Source organism: Aethalodelphis obliquidens, unplaced genomic scaffold (genome assembly GCF_003676395.1).
Source record: "Aethalodelphis obliquidens isolate GAN/ISIS:26980383/991018 unplaced genomic scaffold, ASM367639v1 scaffold1, whole genome shotgun sequence".
NCBI lineage: Eukaryota > Metazoa > Chordata > Mammalia > Artiodactyla > Delphinidae > Aethalodelphis > Aethalodelphis obliquidens.
This window is the reverse complement of record NW_020837945.1, coordinates 22,889,349-22,914,299: the sequence shown is the minus strand read 5'-3', so window position 1 is coordinate 22,914,299 and position 24,951 is coordinate 22,889,349. Positions and strand designations below refer to the sequence as shown.

At 36.8% G+C, this 24,951-nt stretch overlaps 1 protein-coding gene across 3 annotated transcripts in view; it reads left to right on the top strand.

Annotated features, from left to right (window-relative positions):
- NCAM2 (neural cell adhesion molecule 2) overlaps positions 1 to 24,951 on the top strand; it is a 491,548-nt gene that overhangs the window by 268,894 nt on the left and 197,703 nt on the right. For 2 of the 3 annotated variants that reach the window (XM_027102098.1, XM_027102107.1), the window contains exons 2-4: positions 17,204 to 17,278; positions 21,294 to 21,500; positions 23,438 to 23,581. The exons of the other annotated variant lie outside the window; for it this stretch is intronic. In XM_027102098.1, the coding sequence (XP_026957899.1) occupies positions 17,204 to 17,278; positions 21,294 to 21,500; positions 23,438 to 23,581 (426 nt within the window). The remainder of the gene's footprint in view (positions 1 to 17,203; positions 17,279 to 21,293; positions 21,501 to 23,437; positions 23,582 to 24,951) is intronic. 3 annotated transcript variants of the gene reach the window in all.

The window sequence follows — 24,951 nt, the reverse complement described above, 5'->3', positions numbered from 1 at the left end:
TTGGTGTAGACAAAACCCATATATAGGCATCCAGAGACTTAGGAACTAATTCCAATGCAAACACTGTCCCTTAATTTAATTTATTAATGCATTATGTTAGCAGTGATTCAAAATTCACACGATGTGTTATGCTGGTTTCGTCAGGCAGCTAATAACTTACATGTCTAAGTGGTATCTGTTGAAATAAACTTGGATTGGATGTAGAACTTAGCTGCCAATTCACAGTATTTTAGTTTTAATTGTGTCACACTGAACATAAGCGATGAGTGAGCTGTTCGTGGTCTTATAATGGACTGCAGGCCCTACTACCATGTAAACACAAGCTGCTTCACTCATTACTCAGAGGACATCCAACCTGATTGACATAAAGGAATATTTTCTACTTTTAGTTACTTTAAGTGAATTAAGAAAAAGGATTGACTTTACAATACGAGGCAGATGGTCTTATTCCTTCCTGTTTTATAAATATTAAGGTATCATATATAATTATCTCTTTTTATTAATAAACTGCTGAGCATTTCTATGCAATAAAATTATTTACATTAGGTTTGGAGTTTCAAGTTCTATATTTCCTTCTTAAGTTCATTGCATGTTATTTTAAACAATGTATTTTAAGAAAAAATATTTTGTCTGTTTTCAAAACAAAATTATATTTAAATCAGCATGAAATTCACTTCACAAATATTTCCCCTCCGTTACGATGTACTCACTTTAACTTCTTAATAGGCTCAGATTTTTAAGTGCTTGACATGTGGGAAATTCTCAGTACGTAAGTGATTGATTTTTGCCCAACGCTGTGGTTCAGTGACAGATGAGAGTGTAATGATCATAAAATATATTGCCCCACCATTATGGTCTTCCCAAGCTCATCGTTTCTTGACATTTCCTTACAAAATTTTTCACCTTCACTTTTAGTTCCTTCTTTCTTTTTGTCCTTATTTGCCCTTTATTTTCATTCACATGGCCTCTTTTAGACATCAGTTAGTTTTTGAGCACTGGTCATTTGGATGACATTTTTATATATTTTATGTTCACATGTGAAATGCATGTTTGAATTTGAAAAACACACCCCCCCACACACACAATTACTGAACAATCCATGGCAGCAAAACTTTTTACTCAAATGTTCCTTAATATGTCACTAATTTAATTTACGCAAACTTTTATAAATTTAGGAAATATACCTTCTCAAAAATAGAATAGTCTGCAGAGAATAAAACTGATTTAAACTGCTTTTTATTGGATTCAACCAACAGAAACATTCATGGAGTGACACGAATAAATTTTTCATTTGTTTCAGTTTACCATAGTATCACTTCATTTATGCACACATGTTTTAGCATGGACTCTCTTTAAGACAGTCTGCTGGGCGGACAGCCTAAGATGGATAAGCTATGCTCCTTTTTCCAAGTCTAGATACGTTATGGGCCCATCAAGGGTCTTTCTGCTTGGTGTTGCTCGCGCCAGTGCCAATAAAAGGAGTTTGGCTCAGAAGCAAAGGAAAGCTTTATTCTCTGATCCGAGAACGCAGAGGAGCAAGCTGGCCCTAGACCACACGCTCTCCTGAACAGGCCGTAGGCAGGGCTGCTTTATAAGGATCCCCTCGGCAGGGAGAGGAAGGGGCGGAGTTCTCTCAGGGCCGCTGCGGCTGCGCTGGATTGAGTGTTGTGCGCGGCTGCGCTGCGTTGAGTGTTGTGCGCAGCTGCTGCACGTGGTCCCCAAGCTGAGGAAGGTATTGGTGTAGCCGGTTCACATGAGGAACTCCGGCCTGAAGGTTCGGGTGTGAGGTCTGTGCACGCAGCACCGTATGAGCAAGTGAGACTGGACTAACAACCAAGGAAAAAAAAAACAAGGTTAGACGTTATTACCTAGATCCTATTGTTATTCCCTGGGAGTTGTTCATGGGCTTTGCCAGTGACAAATCTCCCCTCTGTCTTTTATCCTGTTCCTCATTCTTGAGGGGCAAAGGTCTGTTCCCTGCTGATTTTAGGCCTGGTCGTAACCCCAGGTAGAGCAGCAGAACTCCCCAGCTGCCCTTCGAAGTGTTTGGTTGTCTGCACACCTCAGCCCTAACTCTTCGTCTCCCTGAGCGGCCACCACTTGTCTAACCTTTTGGAGACAAAGGATACCAGACGACTTAGGAATTGCGGCCCAAATATTAGCAAGAATAATACATGTCAATTTTTTTTTCCTAGAAATGAAGTTATCTAGGTCCTTTGCCTGCAGGGAAGTGTTCCCTGATGTCGAGGCTCACTGCGGGGCTGAATCTCCCTGGTCACACCTCTCTTGTTTTTTGGAAGGAAAGCTTCAGGTCAGAGAGAGGTTCACACAAGCAGTCAAGGGAGTCCATTGTCCCAGGTTGTGTCTTTGGAGTTTGGGGCTTGGAGGCCTCTTCCCTCGAGTGCGATGTGCCCACAGAGTGATCCCTGCAACCTCAGGGCAGAATGGGCGGTGAAACTCACCAGGTGGGGTCTGTTCCATGTAGGAGTGAATTGACCCTGCAGCTGCCAGTTTCCCAGGTTTTTAGGTGTACCCAGTCTTCTGGCCGCAAGGGATGGAAGGCCAGGTTGGTGGGTGTGGGCAGCACCTGGTTACTGTATTCCGTGAGAGTTTCTCCTACCTGGAAGGCACACTTGAGTTGTTCCATTTCAAGGGGGCTCAGGTGTCCCTTCTCTTGGGCTTGGGTAATGGGTCTACCATACATGAGTTCAAATGCACTGAACTTTAACTTATCTCTTGGAGCTAACTGCATGCAGAGCAGAGGAATAAAGAGTAAGTTAACCCACTTTTCTTGAGTCTCCTGGCATAACTTGGCTAAGGTTCATTTTAAAGTCTGATTGGATCGCTCTACTTTCTCTGTTGATTGGGGGTCTCCAGGCTGAGTGCAAGGTCTATTTTTTGCCTGGGGAACTTGCCATCCCTTTTGTCACTTGAGACTGGAATGCTAGGCCGTTACCACTTTGTAGGGATCCTGGGAGCCCAAATCTGGGGATTATTTCTTTTAGTAATATTTTAGCTACTTCGGCTGCCATTTCACTTCTAGTGGGAAACGCTTCTAACCGTTTCACCCAGCACCAGGAGATACCTAAAACTGCCTGATGTTCTTGGCATGACAGTGAAGTCAACCTGCCAGTCCTCCCCAGGATATGCCTCTCAGATCTGAATGGGCCTTATCTAGGGGCCTCTGGTGGGGGGGGGGCGGTTCTGTGCAGATGGGGCATGTTTCAACTATCTGACTGATTATGCTTTTCATCCCAGGAGCTACTGTGACCTCAACTAACCAATTATATTGGGCTTCCTTCCCATAGTGAGTTCCTTGATGAGCCTCCCTAATGGCTTGACAAGCTGCAGTTTGGAGAAAGAAGTATTACACATGTTCATTAATCAGTCACCCATGGCTTCCTAGATCTCTACTGAAGTCCCATTTCTGGACTTTGTCTAATTCTTCCTTTGTATAGACTATGGAGTAATTGGATGGATTTGTCCTCTTAGTATGAGGGGTAATTGCCAAGTTACTTTGGGCCACCCTTTTGGCAGTTCTGTTCCCTTTGTTGTTTTCCTTTATTACCTCTGCATTCCGTTTTTGATGACCCCTACAGTGAATCACTGACACTTTTTTTTTGGAAGCTGCACTGCTTCTAGGAGTTTTAGTATGTTTATGCCACGTTTCACCTGCTTATTCTCTGCAGTAACCATACCCCTTTCCTTCCAAATACCCCTGTGTGCATGTAGGATGGCATACACATACCACGAATCTGTGTGAACATTTAAGATTTTCCCTGTCCAGAGCTTTAAGGCCAGGTGAGGGCTATAAGCTCCACCTTTTGGGCAGAAGTCCCTGGGGGTAAGCTTTGTGTCTCTATGAGTTTGGTTTAGGCGATTACTACATATCCTGCCAGCCTTTTCTCTCTCTCATAAAGCTTCTCCTGTCTGTGAACAATTCCTCCTCAGCATTTTGGAGAGGCTCACTTCCTAGGTTAGGGCAGTTGGAATAGATCATGTCTGTGGTTTCTACACAGTGATGCTCCAGGGGTCCCATTTCTGTGGGTAGCAGGGTGGCAAGATTTAGCCTGTGACAGTTTTTTATGGTAACCACTGCGCTGTCTAAAAGCATAGCAGGAACTTGAATCAGCCATCTGGGGGAGAGCCATTCTGTTCCCTTAGAGCTTACTTCCTCATAAGTCAGTAAAGCCTCCTGGTGTGGAGTCTATGCAGTGATTGGCTGACCAAACATTAACTTTTCAGCCTCTTTTAGCAGGGTTGTAGTAGCTGCTACTGCCTGTAGGCAAGGAGGCCATCTCTTCGCATTCTGATCTAATTGTTTAGAGAAATAAGCAACACCCAAGTAAAGGTCCACATTTTTGAGCTAATACCCCAAGGACAATTACCCTTCTCTCATGAATATAAAGGTCTTAAGGATTTAGCTAACTCTGGGAGGGTTAGGAAAGGGGCATGAAGTAATGGCATTTTTAATACTTGAAAGGTCCTTTCACATTCTGAAATCCATTCAAAATTATCATCTTCTTTCCTTTCACCTTTTCATGTAGAGGCCTAGCTAGTTAGGGATCCAGATATAGCAAAACCTGGCCATCCGCAGGAAACCCCGTAAGCTGTCTGCTAGTTTTAGGAGAGGCAAGGCTGCGAAAGGCTTCCTTCTTTTCCTGTGGTAGGCTTCTGTGACCTTCTGTGAGAATGAAGCCTAGGTGGGTCACCCTAGTTTGTGATATTTGGGCCTTTTTCTTGGCCACCTTATATCCCTTATCAGCTAGGTGGTTCAGAGTGGTTACAGTACTTTCATCAGAGGTCTCCTTAGTGAAGCTAGCAGTCAGAATGTCATCTACATCCTGGAGGAGGGAAGCCTCCTCCAGGATGTAGATTTTTTAGGTCGTCTTTAGCTAAAGTTTCCACAAAGACAATGGGGGTGTTTTTGAATCCTCGGGGCAGGACTGTCCAGTGGTATTGTTAATGGAATACAGAGGAAGGCATCTTTTCAATTTAATGCACATTACTGGGTCCTGGTGGACAGTAGAATCCCAGCCGGGTATAGGAATTGGTAACTACTGAATGTGTATTTTTGGTGGCTTCATTGACTGCCCTGAGGTCTTACCATCCAGTATTCTCCATTGGGTTTCTTTATGGGGAGAACAGGGGTATTACAGGATGATTGGCATGGTCCAGTAAGGGTGGTCAATTAGGCCCTGTATAACAGGGGCAATGACCAATAAGGCCTCTCAATGGAGAGTGTACTGTTTTCTGTCGGGCCATGGATGTCCAGGTTTTAGATGGACTGTCACAGGACTGGCTCCCATAGCTTGTTCCACCCATCCCTAGGCCCTGAGTTTGAGATTTACTCCTGGGAGATCAACCTGCTCTGTCCTGGAAGGTTTGTCCTCAGCCATTAACATTATTATCTTGTGCTCCCTGTCTAGGGGAACAGCAGTCTTCAGTCTGTCTCCCATTAGGTGGATAGTAGCTCCCAATTATATAAGGACATACGGAACATGTGGGAAGGAATGGGTGAGAATATGTTCATCCAATTTACGTCCTAATGGCTCTGTGAATGCCTGTTCTTAGGCCTTCCCTGATAACCCCATAATTTTACAACTCTTGTGACTGAGTTTGCCTGATCTGGTGTTCAGAACCAGTTAAGTGGCAACGGCGTGACTAAGAATTTGACGGGTGGGCATCCCTGGTGGTGCAGTGGTTGAGAGTCCGCCTTCTGATGCGGACACGAGTTCGTGCCCCGGTCCGGGAGGATCCCACATGCCGCAAAGCGGCTGGGCCTGTGAGCCATGGCCGCTGAGCCTGCACATCCGGAGCCTGTGCTCCGCAATGGGAGAGGCCACAACAGTGAGAGGCCCACGTAACGCAAAAAGAAAAATAATAATAATAAAAAAAGAATTTGACGGGCTTGTTTCCTATGTCCAATGTCAGGCTGGGCTCCTTGGGGGTCAATTGGAGTGCCAGTTTAGGAGCCCCCTGGCCCCATCATTCTTCATCTATTTGGACCATCTGCCCTTGAGAATAGTAACCAGGATCTGCCCTTTCCATCCCCCTTCGAGGGAGTGAGGACATTCTTCCTTCCAGTGTCCCTCTTGTTTACATGTGGCACACTGATTGGGTCCTAATTTCCTTGGCTTGCTATCCCGGTGATCCAGGGGTCACTCACTGGAGTCGAGAGTCTCCGTGGGTGTTTAGTTCAGATTTCCGTGTCAACCAGTTGATATGGGAGGGCAACAGCCGTTAGGCAGGCTTGCCTCTGGGCCTTTTTATCCTCTGACTTTTCCTCCTCTACGTCTCGCATACTAACCACGTGGTAGGCAACCTCCACCAGGCAGGAGGTAGGGATATCTGGCTGTATTTTCAGTTTCTGAAGTTTACACCTAATGTTGAGGGCAGTTTGGGAAATGAAATACTACCTCAGGATTGCATTCCCTTCCAATGACTGAGGGTCATTAGTATAGAATCAGAGGCATTCCTTAAGGCTCTCTAGGAATGCCGAAGGGTTTTCCACTTGTTGTGATTGATTGCCTTTTTCTTATTCCAACTGACAGATTTCTTTCCTGCTGCCTGGATTCCATTTAGGATCATATTTTTATAATTGGGCAGCCTCTATTTTCCACCCCTTTCTCCATTGTCTCAGTTGTTATCTGGGACTGCTTGATTCTCTGGTCTGAAAATAGCATGACCTGCATTGCTTTTGTTCTCTTTGTCTGCTTCCTTTTGGACTTTTAAAAGGATTATGGCCTTTTCTTCCCCTGTTAGGAGTACATTGAGGAGGCTCTGGATTTCAGCCCAGGTGGGGCCATGGGTCTGAAAGATTCCCCTAATCAGATTCAGGAACCCTTTGGATCTTCCCTCAACCCTTTATTATGACTCTTCTAGTTATACAGATCAGAAGTGGTAAATGACAGGTATCTGTGTGAGCCCTTCTTCTCCATCCGGAACCTGCCTCACAAGGAGTATTTTCCTGGCAGGTTGTTGGACACTGGCTGGTAATGAGTCCCATTTCATATACTTACTGGACAGGTTCTGGGAGAGGGGACTGGTGTGGAAGGGACCTCTTGGGCCTGTGACCCAACTCGGGCTATATGAAGCAAATGGGTGTGGAGGGAACAGTAGGAGGAGTGCTAGGGAGGAGATCAAGAAGGTCATCAGGGAGCAGGTCAAGCACTGATGGAAGGCTTAGTCTCCTTTACTATTACCTCAGTGGAGGAGAGTCCACATCCCTTTTAAAGGCCTGTGCTTTGATATAAGACCATAAAAAAACTAGACATAGGGAATTTCATCCCATTACTTTTATCTCTGGCATAGCAGGTCCAATTGCAAAATGATATAATTTAGAGATCCAACTACTGAGGGGACAGTTGGAGTGATTTGTTGGCATGCAAATCCTACAAAATTGGATCCAAATAGATTTTGGTTTGGGAAATTTGGAGCCAGCATTAAACTGTTAATTGATGCCTCAGCGACCAAAAAAGGAGGCATCCAAGTGCCCAAACCTTAGCCATCGTCCTGCTGAAGCTTGAGCATGTCTGTAGTCTAGTGGGTGAGTGCAGGCAGAAGGGCCACAGTCAGTCCCATCTGGGTTGTCAAAAATTTGTTACCAATCCCCTCCCCCAAACCTCCAATGAGTTGATCCTCAATAAGAGTCCTTCTTCTCGATGTTGTTTGTACAAATAGAAGAGATCAAGTTTGGTTCAGAAACAAAGGAAAGCTTTATTCTTTGATCAAAGAATGTAGAGGCGTGAGTTCATGCTCTAGAGTACACACTCTTTGCAAAAGGCCGTTGGTGGGGATGCTTTATAGGATTCTTGTCAGCAGGGGAGGGGATGGCATTCTTGCTGGATGGGCACAGCTGTGTTGCTCAGGGCACTCCAGATCAGAGTGCTGGGTGCAGCATTTCTGCACAGGGTCAGCCAACTGAAGCGTCAGGTGCAGCAATTTCACACTGGGAATTCTGGTCTGAAGTGCCAGGTGCAAGCCTTCTGCACAGGGTACCCTATGAACAGGTGAAATTAGACTAAGCACAAAGGAAAAAAAAGGTTAGACTTCATTGCACAGATTCTATTTTTATTTCTCAGGAATTGTTCTGGACTTTGCCGGTATATATAGTCCGGTGGAGAAACAGATGTGTGAACAAAATTGAGTATATGTTAATTGCTACTGGGAAATAGTACAGAAACTCAAAACAAACAACCTTCCTCAGTTTTACATTAATTTTAAATAAAATAGCAATAAGTTGACTTGAACAAGGGAATATAAAGTTTTTATAAATTACATATATTTATATAATTGCATATGAATAATTTCTGCTTATTAAAAATTATAAAATACTTATTAACATACATCACTGTAATATTTTAAGTGCTCTAAGAGAAAATACTGCAGGATTTTAGAAGACATTGAAGTGTGTGGTTTACTGCCTGGAGGAGGACTCATATAAGTCTTTAATAGAAAGTAATAAGCATGCCCTTAGAGGAGAAAAAGGAGAAGGGCTCTATTGAATAAGAAAAAACAATTCAAAAAGAAATAGGAAAATAGAGCCTATTTGCAGAGTTTCTTGATATTTAACTATTGTGTGTGTTTTGTTTTGTTTGATTTTTCTCCCATACTTGGAATGTGGCAGGAAATAAAGTTGAATTAAGTCATATCCAGCTTGTTAAATATCTTTCATGTCAAGTGTGAAAGTTTGGATTTTATCCTACTCAACGGGAAATATATTGTACTACGAATGATAAACATGTTGGATTGTCACAACCCAGTGTTGACCACATTTTAATGCGCACATGGAACTGTTGGGGGTCTTATTAAGTTATAGATTATGATTCAGTCAGTATGAAATAAAACCTGAGATCCTATATTATAAACAAGTTCCTAATTGAGGTCAATGGTTTTGGACTGGCAACTACATTCTACATAGCAATGCTTAGCACCTGGAAGCTACTTAAAATAGAAAATCTTAGGCCCTACATCAGATATATTGAATCAGGATTTTCAGGAATGGAGCCAGAAGCAAATAAAAACAAAACACATGCATACATAAACACACACACACACACACACACACACACACACACACACACCCTCAGATTTTTCTGATAAACCCAATACCTGACCTTGTTCAATTTTACAGATCACTCACTATACCAGGCTAACAGTGGTGAGAAATAAAACTAAAGCAATGAGGATGCAAAACAAAAGCAGATTTGAGAGATATTTAAAGGAAGAATGAGTTGAACTTTATGAGTTTTCTATTAGAGGCAAGAGTGAGAGAACTTTAGATATTTCTTTTTTTTTCTGGCAAAATAGATTCAATAGATAATAATAGGATAATTTACAGTAAAGATTAAGCATGGGATAATACAGCATATCTTGAGTTTTAATATGCTGACTTTGAGAAATAGAAACTTTTTTTTTTTAAGTAAAGAGGCATAATAGCTATTAGCAAATATGTTTCTAGACCTCAGAAATGATGATAGGGAGATAATACACATAAATACACATTCTGTCTATAATTAATATATAGGAGATGGAATGGTGAGCAAATAGAAGCTGACTTTTGTTTGACGGCTTATAATAGCCCAGATTATACTGGGCATAATTATTTTTTTTTAATGAAGGATATAGGAAGTAGTTAAGATCATAGACACTGGGCACAAATGGCTGGATTCAAATCTGACTTCACCATATACATTGGACGAGTGACCTTTAGTAAGTCCTGACACCATCCTTTGCCTCAATTTTCTTATCTTTATAATAGGAATGAAAATATCTACTTAGTAGGACTGTTTAAGGATTAAATGAGATATTTTAGGTACACTGCTTAAACCAGTGCTCTGCATATAGAAAATAGTATTACACATGTGCTCAAAGTAGAAGAAGGTATACAGAATTCCAAGAAAATAAAATAAGTAAAAGATTACTAAGAAACACAAATATTTAAGGTATATGTGGAAAAAGAGATGTAACCAAAAAGACTGAAATAGAAATACCATAATCAGAAAAATGAGTCGAGAATAAATATGTAAGGGATCAAGGAATGGGACTGGTAAAGAACAAAATAATCAGCAGTATCTCATCCTTTATCAAATCAAATGTAAAAAGAAATCTGAAAATTGTTATTGGATTTGAAAACTAGAAGTTTGTGGTTGACCTTAGGAACAGCAAGCTTGTTAGTTGAATGGAGAATAAAGAGTAATTTGTGATAGAATAAAAAATGGGGACCTGGAGTGTTCTTTTTTTCTATTTTTTCTTTCTATTTTTTCCCTTTTTTTGGAGGAAATAATATAATGAAGCAAAGTAGAATATACCATAGTAATTTGAGAGACAAGAAGCGGAAAGATGTTTTTTTCTCTTTATATTATTTGGCTGTTCTGTTTTCTTTTTCATTTGTTTCATTTATTATTATTATATTTTTTTTAGGATGGGAAGCTGTAGTGTCTATAGCTTAACAGGAAGGAGTCAATAGAAAGAGAAGCATTAAGGAGGTAGACCAGTTGCTCTTAAAAAGACCCACGTGATCTAGCAACTGAGACTTTGTTTTCCTAACTTCATACAGGAAGATTGAAGACAATTGAGTTTAAATACGAAAAAAGTACAGTGATGAAAAGGAATTATACTAAAATGTTTAACTTTGTCTTGGTAAACTTAGGTGAAGCAATTTATTTAAAAAATAGTTTTTAAAAAAAAGTTATTTATTTTTTTGGCTGCGTTGGGTCTTTCTCTAGTTGCGGAGAGCAGGGGCTACTCTTCTTTGCAGTGCGTGGGCTTCTCATTGCGGTGGCTTCTCTTGTGCAGGAGCATGGGCTCTAGGCACGCGGGCTCAGTAGTTGTGGCACACAGGCTTAGTTGCTCTGGGGCATTTGGGATCTTCCCGGACCAGGGCTGGAACCCATGTCCCTGCGTTGGCAGGCAGATTCTTAACCACTGCACCACCAGAGAAGACCCTAAAAAATAGTTTTGATCAAATGTTCACAGTCGTCAGAGTTCCTAAAACGTTTGATGATGGAGTATTTCTCTCTTAAATGTTCCAAAAGTTCTGAATTTTCTTGAACATTGTAGCAATTAAAAAAAAATCAACTAGATCACACATAGACTGTTTTAATATATGGACATGAAAATTTAATAATAAAAAAGTGAGTAATTAATAAATTACATACATAATTTTCTTGAAGTGGGTACAGTTTAAAAGTGGGTACAGTTTTCAATGAAAAAATGAGGAAATCATATTCATTTGATAAAATCAGTAATTTATAAGAACCTTTTATGAGTAAGACTCTTTGAGAGTTTTTATAATTATTAGATATCTTAATTCTCTTAACTCCCTTGATGTGGAAGCCAAGGGAAAAAAAAATTCTTGCTTTATAAATGTTACAAGTCATCCTACAAAAATAAATCAGTGCCTTAAGTTATCTGTTCATGTCTGTTAGAATTTTAAGTGAATTCAACTCTGCTTTGTGTCAGGCATGTAGTAGACTAATTAAGTTGTCAGTTTTAAAATTTCTGCAGGTGATAAACTGGGCACTTTAAATGCCACTGTTAAATATTGTATCAAATTACAGTGGGCTCTCTAGGTCCCTTGATGGAACTTAGAAACACCAAACACTTCATTCTATTTATATTCCTGTAAATTAAGAAAGTCCCCTTTGAATATCTGCTATTTAATCTGCATGCTTACTTAAATTACAAATATTAATTTAAGCTTTGTTATGATAGCAGTTATCTTTGTTAAAATATTATCTATGTTCTATTTTGAGAAGTAATTTTCATTTATGATATAAATTATGGCTCCATATTTTTTCCTCTATTCCTGAAATTCTTTACGTTGGTGACGCTTGTTTCAGTGAAGCAGAAAACCTTAACATCTTTGACTTTTTCCCCTTTTTCAGTAATGTTCTAATTGATCCAGAGATAACTACTATTTTTACTTTTTTTGTTACATCCATTCCTACCTTTCCATGTTCTTTGCCACCAGCCAACTCAGATACTTATCATAACATACCCTAAATTTTCCCCTAAATTCAATTTGTCAGCCATCCTATCTTCTGACTAATCTTTACTAAATGCCAATTTTGTCATGTTGGTTTCTATTTGTAAATAATTAATGGACAAAAATTTAAGTCCAGAAATTTTACCATGGCATTTGAGATCCTCCAATGTATTTTCAAAACTATTTCTCCAATTATATTACCAATATTCTACATGAGATCAACTTCATCTATATTGATCTACTAATTATTCTCTGAATATTCCTTGAACTTTTTTGCCTTACCTGGAATGTCTACCCTCTTTCTGTCCTTTTATTACAACATCTATTCCAACTTTTTTTTTCAAGTTTTATTGCCCTCTATGCAGCATTCTTGATCATAAAGCTCATAATGGTCATAATTGATAAACATCATCTTGTTTTATCATTCTTCTTTTTATGTAGTGTTGTTGCCTTACCAAATAAATTAGAAATACTTTGACATTAGGAATTGTAACTTATTATTTTTGTATACCATAGTATCTAAAAAGAGTGATTTGAAAAATTTATATATTCAATAAATACTATTGATTTTGGTAAACAATTTTTAATTTACCCAACTCTACATTTAAGGTTATTATTACATATATTTCTTTGAGGATAGTTCAAAAAAGACAGATTTATCATGCCTCTAACTTTTCATTTTATGAGTTTAAAATGATTTCTTACTTTAATGAGAATCTCTTGCGGAGATACTGACTATCCAATCCCAATTCTAATACAAAAATATGATTTATTGATTGGTTTTAAGTAATGCCATCATTTAATCAATAATGTTGCTAATATCAAGTGATTCAATCTATATAACATTATATCCTTCTCAATTTTCTTCAGAGTTATTATATCTATTCCAAATACCTAAGAAGAGTAAAATATCAAAATTAGATTTTTCAGCATCAGTGAATGCCATTCTATTTTTCGAATTCCACCCAATCCTATATAGAAATTTTGATTAGAAATATTTAGTATCTTTTTTTCTAAATGACGTAAAGGCCCCACATCACATCCACTTTCATTTGTTGTGCCTAAATTGAAACATCAGAAATGAATGAGAGATTAACTGGATAGATATAAATATATCAGTCCTGCCCAGCTTTCTCTGAACACAACTTTTGGCATTAGAAAATTATTTCATTTTCTCCTGACATTTGGGTCCAAAATGAGTCTGTTGGAGGTGGCCACAGGTCAGGAATGATCACAAGAAATGATGTTAAATCACTAGAGCAATGATTAAGGCATGACCTTAAATTTTAGTTCTTCACGTTTTTCCTAATATGCACATGTTTTAATGTATCTGTAGAGGTCAGTTAGAGCAAATCTAGCCTTTGGGAAATGTATTAAACTAGAGAAATATGTTTTCTTTTTATTATATACTTTTAATCCCTGATTTATAACCATGTGCCCTGACACCAAAATGCCCATAAAAATATGGGCTTGATTAATGGGTGAATTGATAGTTTGTACTGAATAAAAAATTGCCAAGTATTTTAATATAAATTAATTAATTTCAAGCTTAATTTCATTGTATTGCAATGAATATAAGTTATTTATTATACCCATCAGCAAATCTGCGTAAAATTGTTCAGAACTCTATTTGAATTTTAAAATGCTTACATCTTTCAAGTTTTGTCTTTTCTGTAAGCTCCAAAGGTCAAAGGTGGGAATTACTTATATAATAATTGGCAGACATTTCTCAAAACCTCTGATATCTTTAAATTCAATTTAAGTCAATGAAGTAATTCCAAAATTTTATATTGTCAGTACTGTCAGTGTTCTATACCTAGTGTACAATAAGCTGTTGGTAAGTGTTTGTTCACTATTCTGCCATGCATTTATATATTATCAGTTTAGGAGAAACAGAAGTGAGGGTGATGAGCTTTCACTTCTAAAAATTCACATTTAAATATAGTAGAGAAGTGAATATCATTAACAACAATGTACGTTTCATTTGTTTAGTGAGCATGTCTCTGGATCAAAGATATTTATTTGTTGATATTATAGATGGAACTATCCAAGAATGTTTTGTAAATGTATTGATATTTTAGTTTTATTTTGAAGATAGAATGTAGCCAGCGATGGGGAGATAAGAGAAAGGGAGATGAAGGGAAAGGAAATATTTTGAGCAAACACACATTGGTGAGGAAGTGTGCGTCAGTGGGGAAGCGGGGGATGATTAATTGTAGCTGTCTATAGACACAAAAGCATTAAGGAGTAATTGGAAATAAACTTGGAAAAGTTAGTTTTCTTTCTATGAAAATGTATATAATATTGATAATTAATTGGACAAAGCAAATGCACTTTGAAGATTTTTGAGTAGGCAGGTAAAATTGAACAGTTTAGAAACGTATGCTTGCAGCAGCCTGAAAAAATGCTCCCATGGGAAGAAACGTTGAAGAGGTAAACGTCAGAAAAAGAAATATAGAATTTGATACATCAGTATCTCGGAGTAAAAGAAATATCTCAGGTTAAAATTAATGAGTGCATGTATTAGGGAAACAGTGTTGGAAATAAACAAGAATGCATACAAGTAATGTTTCAGAGGTTATATCCAAGATTTTACAATTGATTGGTGATGAACAAAAATGGAATAGTGAACAGTGAGCAATTTTTGGTGGAAGGGGAAGGGTTTAGTTTGCACATGGAGAATTTGAAATTAAAATATGCTATCCAATTGAATGCTAGTTGAGGATTAGAAATTGCAGGATTAGACTTTGGGAAAGCACAGACTGAAGATCCAAAGAGAAAAGGAAGTTGATGCCATGAAATAAGGTGATGTCTAAAAGGAGAAAGTAAGAGGAGTGAAAAGAGAATGAGAAACTGAATCACAATTCCCTTTTTTCTTTCAACAATATAACCTCTTTTCTGCCTCTTTCCCTTCTATCCATAAGTATGAGTAAACTTTCCCCAATTTATAAAATCCCTGACCACATGCCCAGAATTGCGGATCCCCAAAACCCTGTACATCTTTACAGATTCAAGTTTCTTAAGAGGACAATCTCAAATTCCTTGACTTTTTCTGCAGTTTCCCTCTATTGTCCTCATTACACTTAAGCTAAGTTCATCAAGGGGATTCGTTACTTCTCAAAGAAAAAGTCCTCTTCTGTCAATTTGCACTAGAATTGACATTGTTTATAGTAGACACTCTCTTGTTTCTTCTAGTTTTCTCCTTATTCTTTCTGAATTCTTTGCTCTTCTTTACATGTTTTTCTCTGAAATATTAGAGTTACTAGAACACTTTTTGAGCCCCTATAATGTGCCAAGTACCCTCTGAGTTTTGATGAAATTATCAATAAAAATAGGACCAAGACCGACATGAGAGAAGATAGCCATGCAGCCCATCCTGTTTCTCAGGGAGGTTTCCAGAAAAAGAAGGAATTCATCAATCAAGTATGGGACGTTCAAGGAAATATTTTAAAGAGCTTAAATAGCATGTTTGACAAGTTTTTCTTGAGAAATATTTTCTTCTGTTCTCATATTTTTTGATTTCACATTTTATTTCTTTAAACATTGTCAACATAGCTATGTTACATTCTTAGTCTAATTCCCTGTTTTGAAATTTCATGGGTCTGTTTCTCCTCTAGGTTATTTCAACTAATTCTTGCTCACAGTGCCTTATTTCACCATGTATTTTATAATGTCAGAATGTGAGCTTAGGTTAAAGAGAGGTTCATTTATGAAAATCTTGGGGAGTCTGGGCCTATTAGATAGCTCTTCTGAATTTTCTGAAGGGCTTTTATGTTTGCTTCTGCCACTTAGCTGTGAGCCCTACATGTGAGAGTGCTTTTTAATTTAATTTTCAGCTTGGGGTTTCCCAAGGAACATGTATCTACAATTTTAAAATCCCAAACCTGGAATATGGCAGAACCATGGTTAACCTATTTAAGAAGAAACATTTGTCTGTTACACAGGCCAGAAAAGATAGCTCTCCTTGTCATTCCCTTTTGTCAGTAGGCTAATTTATTCTATACCCTTCTTATACTAAGGGTGAATCTTATCCTGGTCTAGTCTTTGGTGGTATTCTGTAGCATCCCCTCTTCTAGCCAAGCTTGGATCCATTCTCTGCAATCTGTGAGCCTTTCAGTTACTATGATCCACAAATTCCCAGTGTAGGCTTGTACTCTAGTTTTTAGATTTTTCTTCTTCTTTTTTTTTTTTTTTCCCTTGAGGCACCATTACTTTCCTGAAAGGTTAGCTATGTATTTCGGGGGGAAAAGGATGGTGGAACAGGGTTTTGGGGAGTGGTAACACTATCTTGTCCACCATATTATTAGAAACATAAATAGTTTAATTAATGTTAAAACATAATTTTAATTATCTTCTAAAGTTTTAGGATATTCTGCTGTTTTATTTCAAATTTGACAACAAACTTTTTGAACATCTCCTCTATTTTATTGCCATTGCCCTGGATACTTCACTTAACTTATTTATCATGTGGAAAAAAAAAATGCTTATTCGGCTTTCCTTATGTGGTAGTACTCCCTCTCTTCCCTGTGTTTGTCTCCTTTTTTTTTTTTTTTTTTTTTGCGGTACGCGGGCCTCTCACTGTTGTGGCCTCTCCCGTTGCGGAGCACAGGCTCCGGACGCGCAGGCTCAGTGGCCATGGCTCATGGGCCCAGCCGCTCCGCGGCATGTGGGATCTTCCCCGACCGGGGCACGAACCCGTGTCCCCTGCATCGGCAGGCGGACTCTCAACCACTGTGCCACCAGGGAAGCCCTGTTTGTCTCCTTTCATGGAAATATTTTAGTAGGTAGTCAAAAAGTATTTGACTTAAATTTTTAATTGTTGTAATAACAGTGTAAGATTTACTCTTTTTAAGCAAGTTTACAAAATTTGAGCAAAAATTTTACGTAGCTATTGTCCAATCTGGTAGTACACAGAATGCCTAGTCTGTGAACATGGAACAGCTGTCTATGAATTTGATCATTTTCTCAACTAAAAATTTCAACATAGCTTGAATGAGTCCTGTATTTGGTCTGTTTGTAAGGTGCATAATAATATAATGTATATAATTTGTTAAATTGTATTTTACAAAACTTTCATTTCTCTTTACAGGTAATAAAAGCATAAGAGGGTAAATAATTGCTATTTCAATCATGTGGTATAGACACCATGTATTAAAATCTTAGTATCCATGTTTAAAACCATAATTAATTTTACTCAAATATTTTTTTCAGCTCTTCTTCAAGTGACAATTTCACTTAGCAAAGTAGAGCTTAGTGTGGGAGAATCTAAATTCTTCACATGTACAGGTATGTATTTCTACAAATATGTTCAGATAACTTGTTTTATTCTTTATTAATATAATATATTGACTAAATTTAAGTAGTTAAATGTCAATTCTCTAGAAATAAAATTGTATATTATCATTGGGCTTATAATGATTGGAAAAGTGTTAATGAATTATTAACACTTTATTTTATTAAACACTGAATTTTTTTTGTTGCTTTCAAGTTACTAATTTTGACTACTAAATAAACTAGATTATTTATTTTGAAAATAACTTATCAAATATAGTATATGCATGATAACTTTTACATCAATTTAAATATTATTTCTATCTAAATAGTAACCTTAGTATGAATGTAAATGTTATAATTTAACCATTTTCATAAATATGCTATGAATAAGTTAGATATGGTACCCTGCATTATAGTTTCACTTCAATGAAAAGTTTAGGACAAAGCATATCACATCCTTCCTTATGAAAAGTGACCTTTAAAAAGTAGATATTTAATCAGCAAAGGTTTTGCAAGATTTTTGTGACTATTAATTAGAAGTATTATATATCATAGTGCCTATGGGAAATTATTATGGACCTCATCTAGTTTAATCATGCACATGTAGAATTCTTCTAGAAGATATTAACTACTTAAGCAACAAATTCCTATTCAACATATTGTAAAACTCACAAATGAGCACATTCTACTGCTGTTTAGATTCATCGTATTCATTTTCATCATACAAGTCTTCATATATAAAGTTTTTCAAATATTCATTTAGTGCCAAAATTTAAATTCATCATATTCATTTTCATGCATATAAGCCTTCATATATAAAGTTTTAAAAATATTCATTTAGTGACAAAATTGCTTTTTAGTATATTTTAAAATTGTTTCCATTCCTGATTATACTTAGCAATTCAAAACTGGATTAAATACGCATTTCTGACATAAAATGCATTATAAAAGTTGTCTTCAGAATGGCATGGCTTATTTAAATTATTATGACAATTAAAAAAATAGAAGCAGTTATAATAACATGTCTAAAAATAATATCAGATAATATGAACAACTAATTGAGGCCATGATTCTTCACATATTTGCCTTCTTAATAAAGGTCTGAATTGATAGGTCTTGTTGACACATGTTTTTATATATTGGCAAATATAAAAGTAGAGAGTAGGGGAGAGACTGGTTCAACATCATTTACTATGTCAGTACAGCTTTGGCATAAGAATATAGTTCATTGTTTCTAAACCCTATCCATATTTTATATGCACAAGTGCACACACACAGCTCAATTAAATCACAAGATCACAGAATAATGAAATAGTTTAAAAATGAATTGAAAAATAAAATAAAATTGTATTATTTTCTTGGATTTGCATTATCTTTGTGATATAAATTATATGATGTATATAATTCATAAGGTCAAATTAAGACATAATTTAAAAGTACAAATTAACGTCATTCAGTGGTGCTGAGTTTTGCCCTTAATAATAAGGCAGAACAATTAAACATTTTTTCCTTTTATATAAAGACGTATAATCAAGAGCTGTACTGTTGTCATGTAAGTGGCCTTATTTATCTTAAATACAGTAGTAAAACAAAAATCTAAAAATAAAGATGTGGGAAACCAATGCAAATCAAAACGCTTGCATGTACTTTTCTATCACAATGGTGACTATGTTGATATGATTCTAAAGTTTCTTGAACACAGACATCTAAAACTCAATAAAATAAATATGTCTTAAAATTCAACTAGAAGTTAGTCATGTTACTGACCTGGGTTCTTGGACTCTTTAATCAATAGAAATTTGTAAGAGGCCAGAGGGGGAATTCAGGCAGGGCTTTGTAGGGACTCTTGATGCAGCCAGCACAAGGGAGTGAAAACAAGTAACAAGTTCCCTTGCTCGCTCCCTGAGGTGGAGTGAGCTGATCCCTTAAATGGGATGAGGGTAATGGTGGATCAGTGGGTCTGGCTGGTGGGCTGGCTTAGGTATAGTGGTCTGCCCACCCCCTTGGTGGTCTGCCCACCCCTTTGGTGGTGCTGTGTGCAGGAATCACGCATAGTTCGGCATAGTACCATGCTTTTGCTCCCAGCACCTCAGATGTAGCAATTGGGATTTGGCCTTTTTGTATCTTGTTCATAATTTGTCCCAGCTGGACATGCTTGCAGTTATTTTTAGTCCCTTATAGTTTCTTTGTATATTGTTGCTCCAGGAGAGGTTTGTTCAGGTGCAAGCTCTGCAGCAAAGTGTCCCAGGTTCCAGGACCCAGCCTAGTTCAGTCATACCCTCACAGAACTAAATAAGAATGTGTCATGTATAGCAAATGAATTTTTATATTACATTTTCAAGAAAATAAGTTTAATGCTACTTATTAATTAATCCAAGAGCCCAGTCTTTTCAGTAAAATAACATGCAAAGTTTTATTGGAAATTATTATTTGAGTTGCCAGAAAAAAGAGAATTATGACTGCTCTATGAAAATACAGAATAAACTCTCCATGAAATTTTATTCCATATCATTAAGAATGAAAATGTCCAAAATATTTCACAGAATATCCTGCATAATTTACTGTATAAAGTGAGGTTTTCTATTGCTGAAACTTAAAGTAATGCACATTTAAATTATTCTTTTGTAACTTCTCGATAGAGGAGGGAATTAAAACAAATACCTCCCCCAAATGAATTATCCTGTAACTACTATGGTTTTATGGTTCTGTTCAGAAAAACTGAAGATAACATAACTAAGATTCATTTAAGATTTAACTAAACTTCTTTCATACTTTTTTCTCCATCATGTCTAATTTGATATAGGAAGGAAAACAATTTGTTTCTAAAGCCATATCTTGGAGAAAAAAAAATGAGAAGGAATAATTTTCTTATAAAAGGTCCTGAAGATGTTATATAACTTTGTGCATTTTCTCCTGATACTTTTTTGTTTTGTTTTGTTTTGTTTTTGCGGTACGCGGGCCTCTCACTATTGTGGCCTCTCCCGTTGCGGAGCACAGGCTCCGGACGCGCAGGCTCAGTGGCCATGGCTCACGGGCCCAGCCGCTCCGCGGCATGTGGGATCTTCCCAGACCGGGGCACGAACCCGTGTCCCCTGCATCGGCAGGCGGACTCTCAACCACTGCACCACCAGGGAAGCCCTCTCCTGATACTTTTGAGTTAATAGTGTATGCTGCTTCCACAAATTATCTCTCAAGTAATTAGGTGAAATATATCCTTTTGGTGACTAAAAGAAAACACAGGAAGCTTCAGCTTTTACAAAGAGGATAATAACCTAGATTCTGAATTGGAAAACTTAAATAAATGTTTACCCTGTAATGATTTGGTTGTAATTGCCTAGCACTATAAGTATCATTTCAATGCATTCTAATTATCATATGATTAAATAGTTAACAGTTTTAGATTAAAATGGTGAAACTACTCATCTCAGTTGGGAAAAGAGAAGATTAGGGCTCCATTTAAAAAATAGTCATTGGCCTTATCTATACAAGTTTAACAACTTGGGAGATTAATTCAAAATTCTGTATTAACAAAAGCCAAAGTTTATTTCATAAATGATTTACGTTTTTATGAGCTCTGCTGTATCAGGGGAAAAAGTGCTATTTCCTGACACTAGCAAAAAGAATTGAGCAGGTGAAATCACGTTAGTAATCGTGTTTCTGTTTCGATTATGCCTATGAAGTGGAATTAATGTTGGACTCAGTTGCCAAGGCACTTTCAGTACTTGTGTGGTAATAATCCATAGATTTCCGTGGTAAAGTTTACACTCTCATAGCTTAAATACCATACTGGAAGTTTCCTCTGGGTTTTGTTACTCAAACGAGATTGAAACCTCAATGTTGGATAAATAAGGATAACATGTGTGCTAGCATTTGTGTTTACTTTCGATATTGTAAGATTTTCAGACTTCCAGTCTTCCATTTACATTTTTTTCTAAATTGTTAAAGTTGTTACACGATAGTAAATGCCAGTGTCAAAACAAACACTTGGAACATATTTTCAAAATTTCTTTTCCATGGCTCTTTGCAGCAGTTGGTGAACCTGAGAGTATAGACTGGTATAATCCTCAAGGAGAGAAGATAATTTCAACACAGAGGGTATCAGTGCAAAAGGAAGGTATTAGATCACGATTAACCATCTACAACGCAAATATAGAAGATGCAGGGATATATCGTTGTCAAGCAACAGATGCCAAAGGACAGACACAAGAAGCCACAGTTGTTTTGGAAATTTACCGTAAGTCATGTATTTATAAGTTTTATTGATTGAAATTATACGTTCTTATAAAAAATACAAATTAAAACGTACTTAACAATAGAAACTAACACCCATTAAGAACTAACTATGTGATGGACAATGTGCTAAGACCTTTACAGATATCAGCTTATTTCTATTTTACCACAGTACATCTCTAAAATAAAATCTATAATAGGTTATAGTGAATTATAAATACATAGATGGAGCCAATTCTGTTGGTTAAATAATATAGATGAAAATGTTTTAGTTTTTTGATGCCATTAAGAATCTGTTGGGTAAATAGAAACCAGTACTTTATTTAGTGATATAAAATTTATTGGGAGTGCTTTTTTTCACTTTCAAAAAAAAAAGATCATGACTAGAACAAATAAAATTACCTATGTGATAACAGTGACCAATTTAGAATGAGAACTGGGGAAGGGTCAGCTGACAGGCTTTAGACAGAGTAAAAACTGAAAACTCATCTAATGAAGAATAACATCTAACCAGATTCTTCAACTCCAGGCATTTTTAGTAGCAAGGTTTTCTACACTTACACTTCATTTTACGACTTGAGATTGATTGCTTCCTACATTCCTTTCCAACTTCTCACTTTTAGGAATTGTTAACCTGTTTAGGAACACTGAAGCTCATTGACTCCCAGGGTTTGAAACCAGGCTCTATCACTTACACCTGTGGCCTTGAGCAATTGCGTAAACTCTCTGTTTCAATGTCCTCATCTATAAAATAGATATAATTGTAGTACCCACATCATACATAGAGTTGCTTTGAGGACTACATTACCTCATGCTTAGAACTTTGCCTTACAATTAATTAGTAGTAGTTAGCATTTCTACCAGTGAAAAATTATAAAAAGTTTTAGAATATTAGCTCATAAGACATCTCTTCCTTATAGCTTTGTTTTTGTTATTCTAGAAATAGCATACGGGGAAAAAAGGCCAAAGCAGCACCAGAGCAAGGCTTCCTCTTAGATGAGTGGGGCAATCTGTTGGAGTATTGTTGCCCTCATTTTTCCTGATTTGACCTCTTTTGTTTTTTTTCTTTTTCCCTCCTGTTAGTTTCTAAGCTCCTCAAGGAAAGATGTTTTACTTATTTATACATTTACTGTACCAATTTCATAAATAACAAATAATTAAGTTGAAATCATCATTTCATAGACGTATCTGAAAAGAAGTGTCCTTTGAATGATACAAAGGAAGATCCCTAGTGCTTTATTTGTGAAGGTAAAAAAAAATTGTTTTTTCTTAGCAAGAACAATGAATTACTTTTGTGAAAATGTCTCATCAAGCATAAATATCCATATTCATGCATTCATTCAATACACTTATTGTATGTCTACTGCATGGCAGACAATATTCTAATTCCTAAAGACATTAGTGACTGAAACAGAAAATATCACTGGCCACTTGGTGCCAACATTTTAGTGGGTAGAGACAGACAAAAAGTAAGCAAAAACTAATGCTTAAATGCTAGATATATATGCTATAGAATTCTGTAGGAAAGAAATTAAGTGGTTTAGAAACGTAGGGAGATGGCTATTTTGTATGTGGAGGTTGAGCAGAAATTTGAAGGAATTTAAGAGAGTGCAAATGCCCCAGAATGAGAACAAATCTGGAGTGTTCAAGGAACTGCCCAAAGCAGCAGCTAGGAGGAGAGAAGAAAAATTGGGATCAGAATTGTGGGGCAGACTCCAGTTCATACAGGACTTAGTGTGGCATTGTAAGGACTTTGGATTTTATTCTCAGTGAGTTGGAATTTATTGGGTAGGAGAATTAGATGATCTGGTTTAAGGTTTTAAAGGATCTAGATTTACCTAATTATTTTATTACAGCATCAATAAACATGGATTCTGAAATATGCTATTGGAAGAAATAAGCAATAATACTTGTATGGTTTGTTTTACTTTCTTCATACAGAAAAACTCACTTTCAGAGAAGTGGTGTCTCCTCAAGAGTTCAAACAAGGAGAGAATGCAGAAGTGGTTTGCCGAGTCAGCAGTTCGCCTGCACCTGTTGTCAGCTGGTTGCATCATAATGAGGAAGTCACCGCTATTTCCGACAGTTAGTATTTTGGTAACTCTCTAAGTTATATGTTCTAAAAATATTGCAATTTTTTAAAAGACTGAATCTACCTAAGTAAATATAGCAATTAGATTGTTTGACCCTAAGCCTCAAACAACTGTTTTTTGAGAACCTCAGAGCTCTAAACTAGAGGTTGGCAAACTATGGCCCTCAGGCTAAATTCAGCTCCTCTGCTGTTTTTTTAAGGTGTTATGAAAATTCAGCCAAACCCAATTGTTACATATTGTCTATGGCTACTTTGGGAACAAAGCTGAACAGCTGTGACACAGATGGTTTGTCCTACAAAGCCTACAATAGTTATTTTCTGAAGATTACAGAAAAAGTTTGCTGACTCCTGCTCTAGATCAAGAAAAAATTATATACAAACAGTTCAAGGATACTAAACAAATAAAGGAATCAATCCTGATCTATTGAAATTCTACATATTATAATTCAAACAATCCCATGGGCTTATTATGTGTAAACTTATAATAATATCTATATGAATCCTATTTATTTTTCTGTCACTGTTCTTTCAAAGATACCTACATATTCTAAATATTATGATAAGATGAATATGGATAATAGAAAGAAGAGTACATTCATTTCAATTGTCTTCATGATTTTGATTCAGACTGAGCTGAAATTCCAGAATAAAATGACATCTGAAATTGATGCATGATTTGCTTACATTATGCTACTTTATCATTGTGAATTGGGAGCATTTTCGATTTAGAATATTTTTCATTGCACTTACATTGCAGAGAGGTACAAAATAATTGAATCTTTTAAAATACTTTCTATCTTGGATGATTTTGTTTTGTGTTTCTAAGAGATGAAACTTCTACAACATAAAGGAGAGAAGGTAGAGGGTTTCTGTTTTTGAATATGTACAGAGAAAGTATCATGATGATGATAGTAATTTTTTTTTAATTTTGAGAGAAGTTTTCTGGACTTGGCATTTTCACTGCTTGTCAGTTATTTACTAAAACTCTTTTTTCTATTATAGTAAGTTAATGAGATATAATACTTTATTTCCTCTTACTTTATTTTCAGAAAACTGCTTTAGGTTTTACTAATAAATTTCATGAGTAAATTGTACAGTATATTTTCTGCTTTCTTCCCCTCAATAATAAAGAAAAGGCAATTCTTTCATAGCAGTTAAATGACAATGTCTAAACATTTTCAGATTACCTACATCTTAGGCTTCAAGTGTACACCTGGTTTACTGTAAACCATAATTACAAGATGGTTTTGAAATGAGTTTTATTTTAAAAGACAGTTAAATCGATGCTGACTGTAGGCCTCTGGGCAGAGAGTGTGTGCAGCAGGCACTGGCAAGGTCTTGACTGAATGGGCCCAGGGCACCA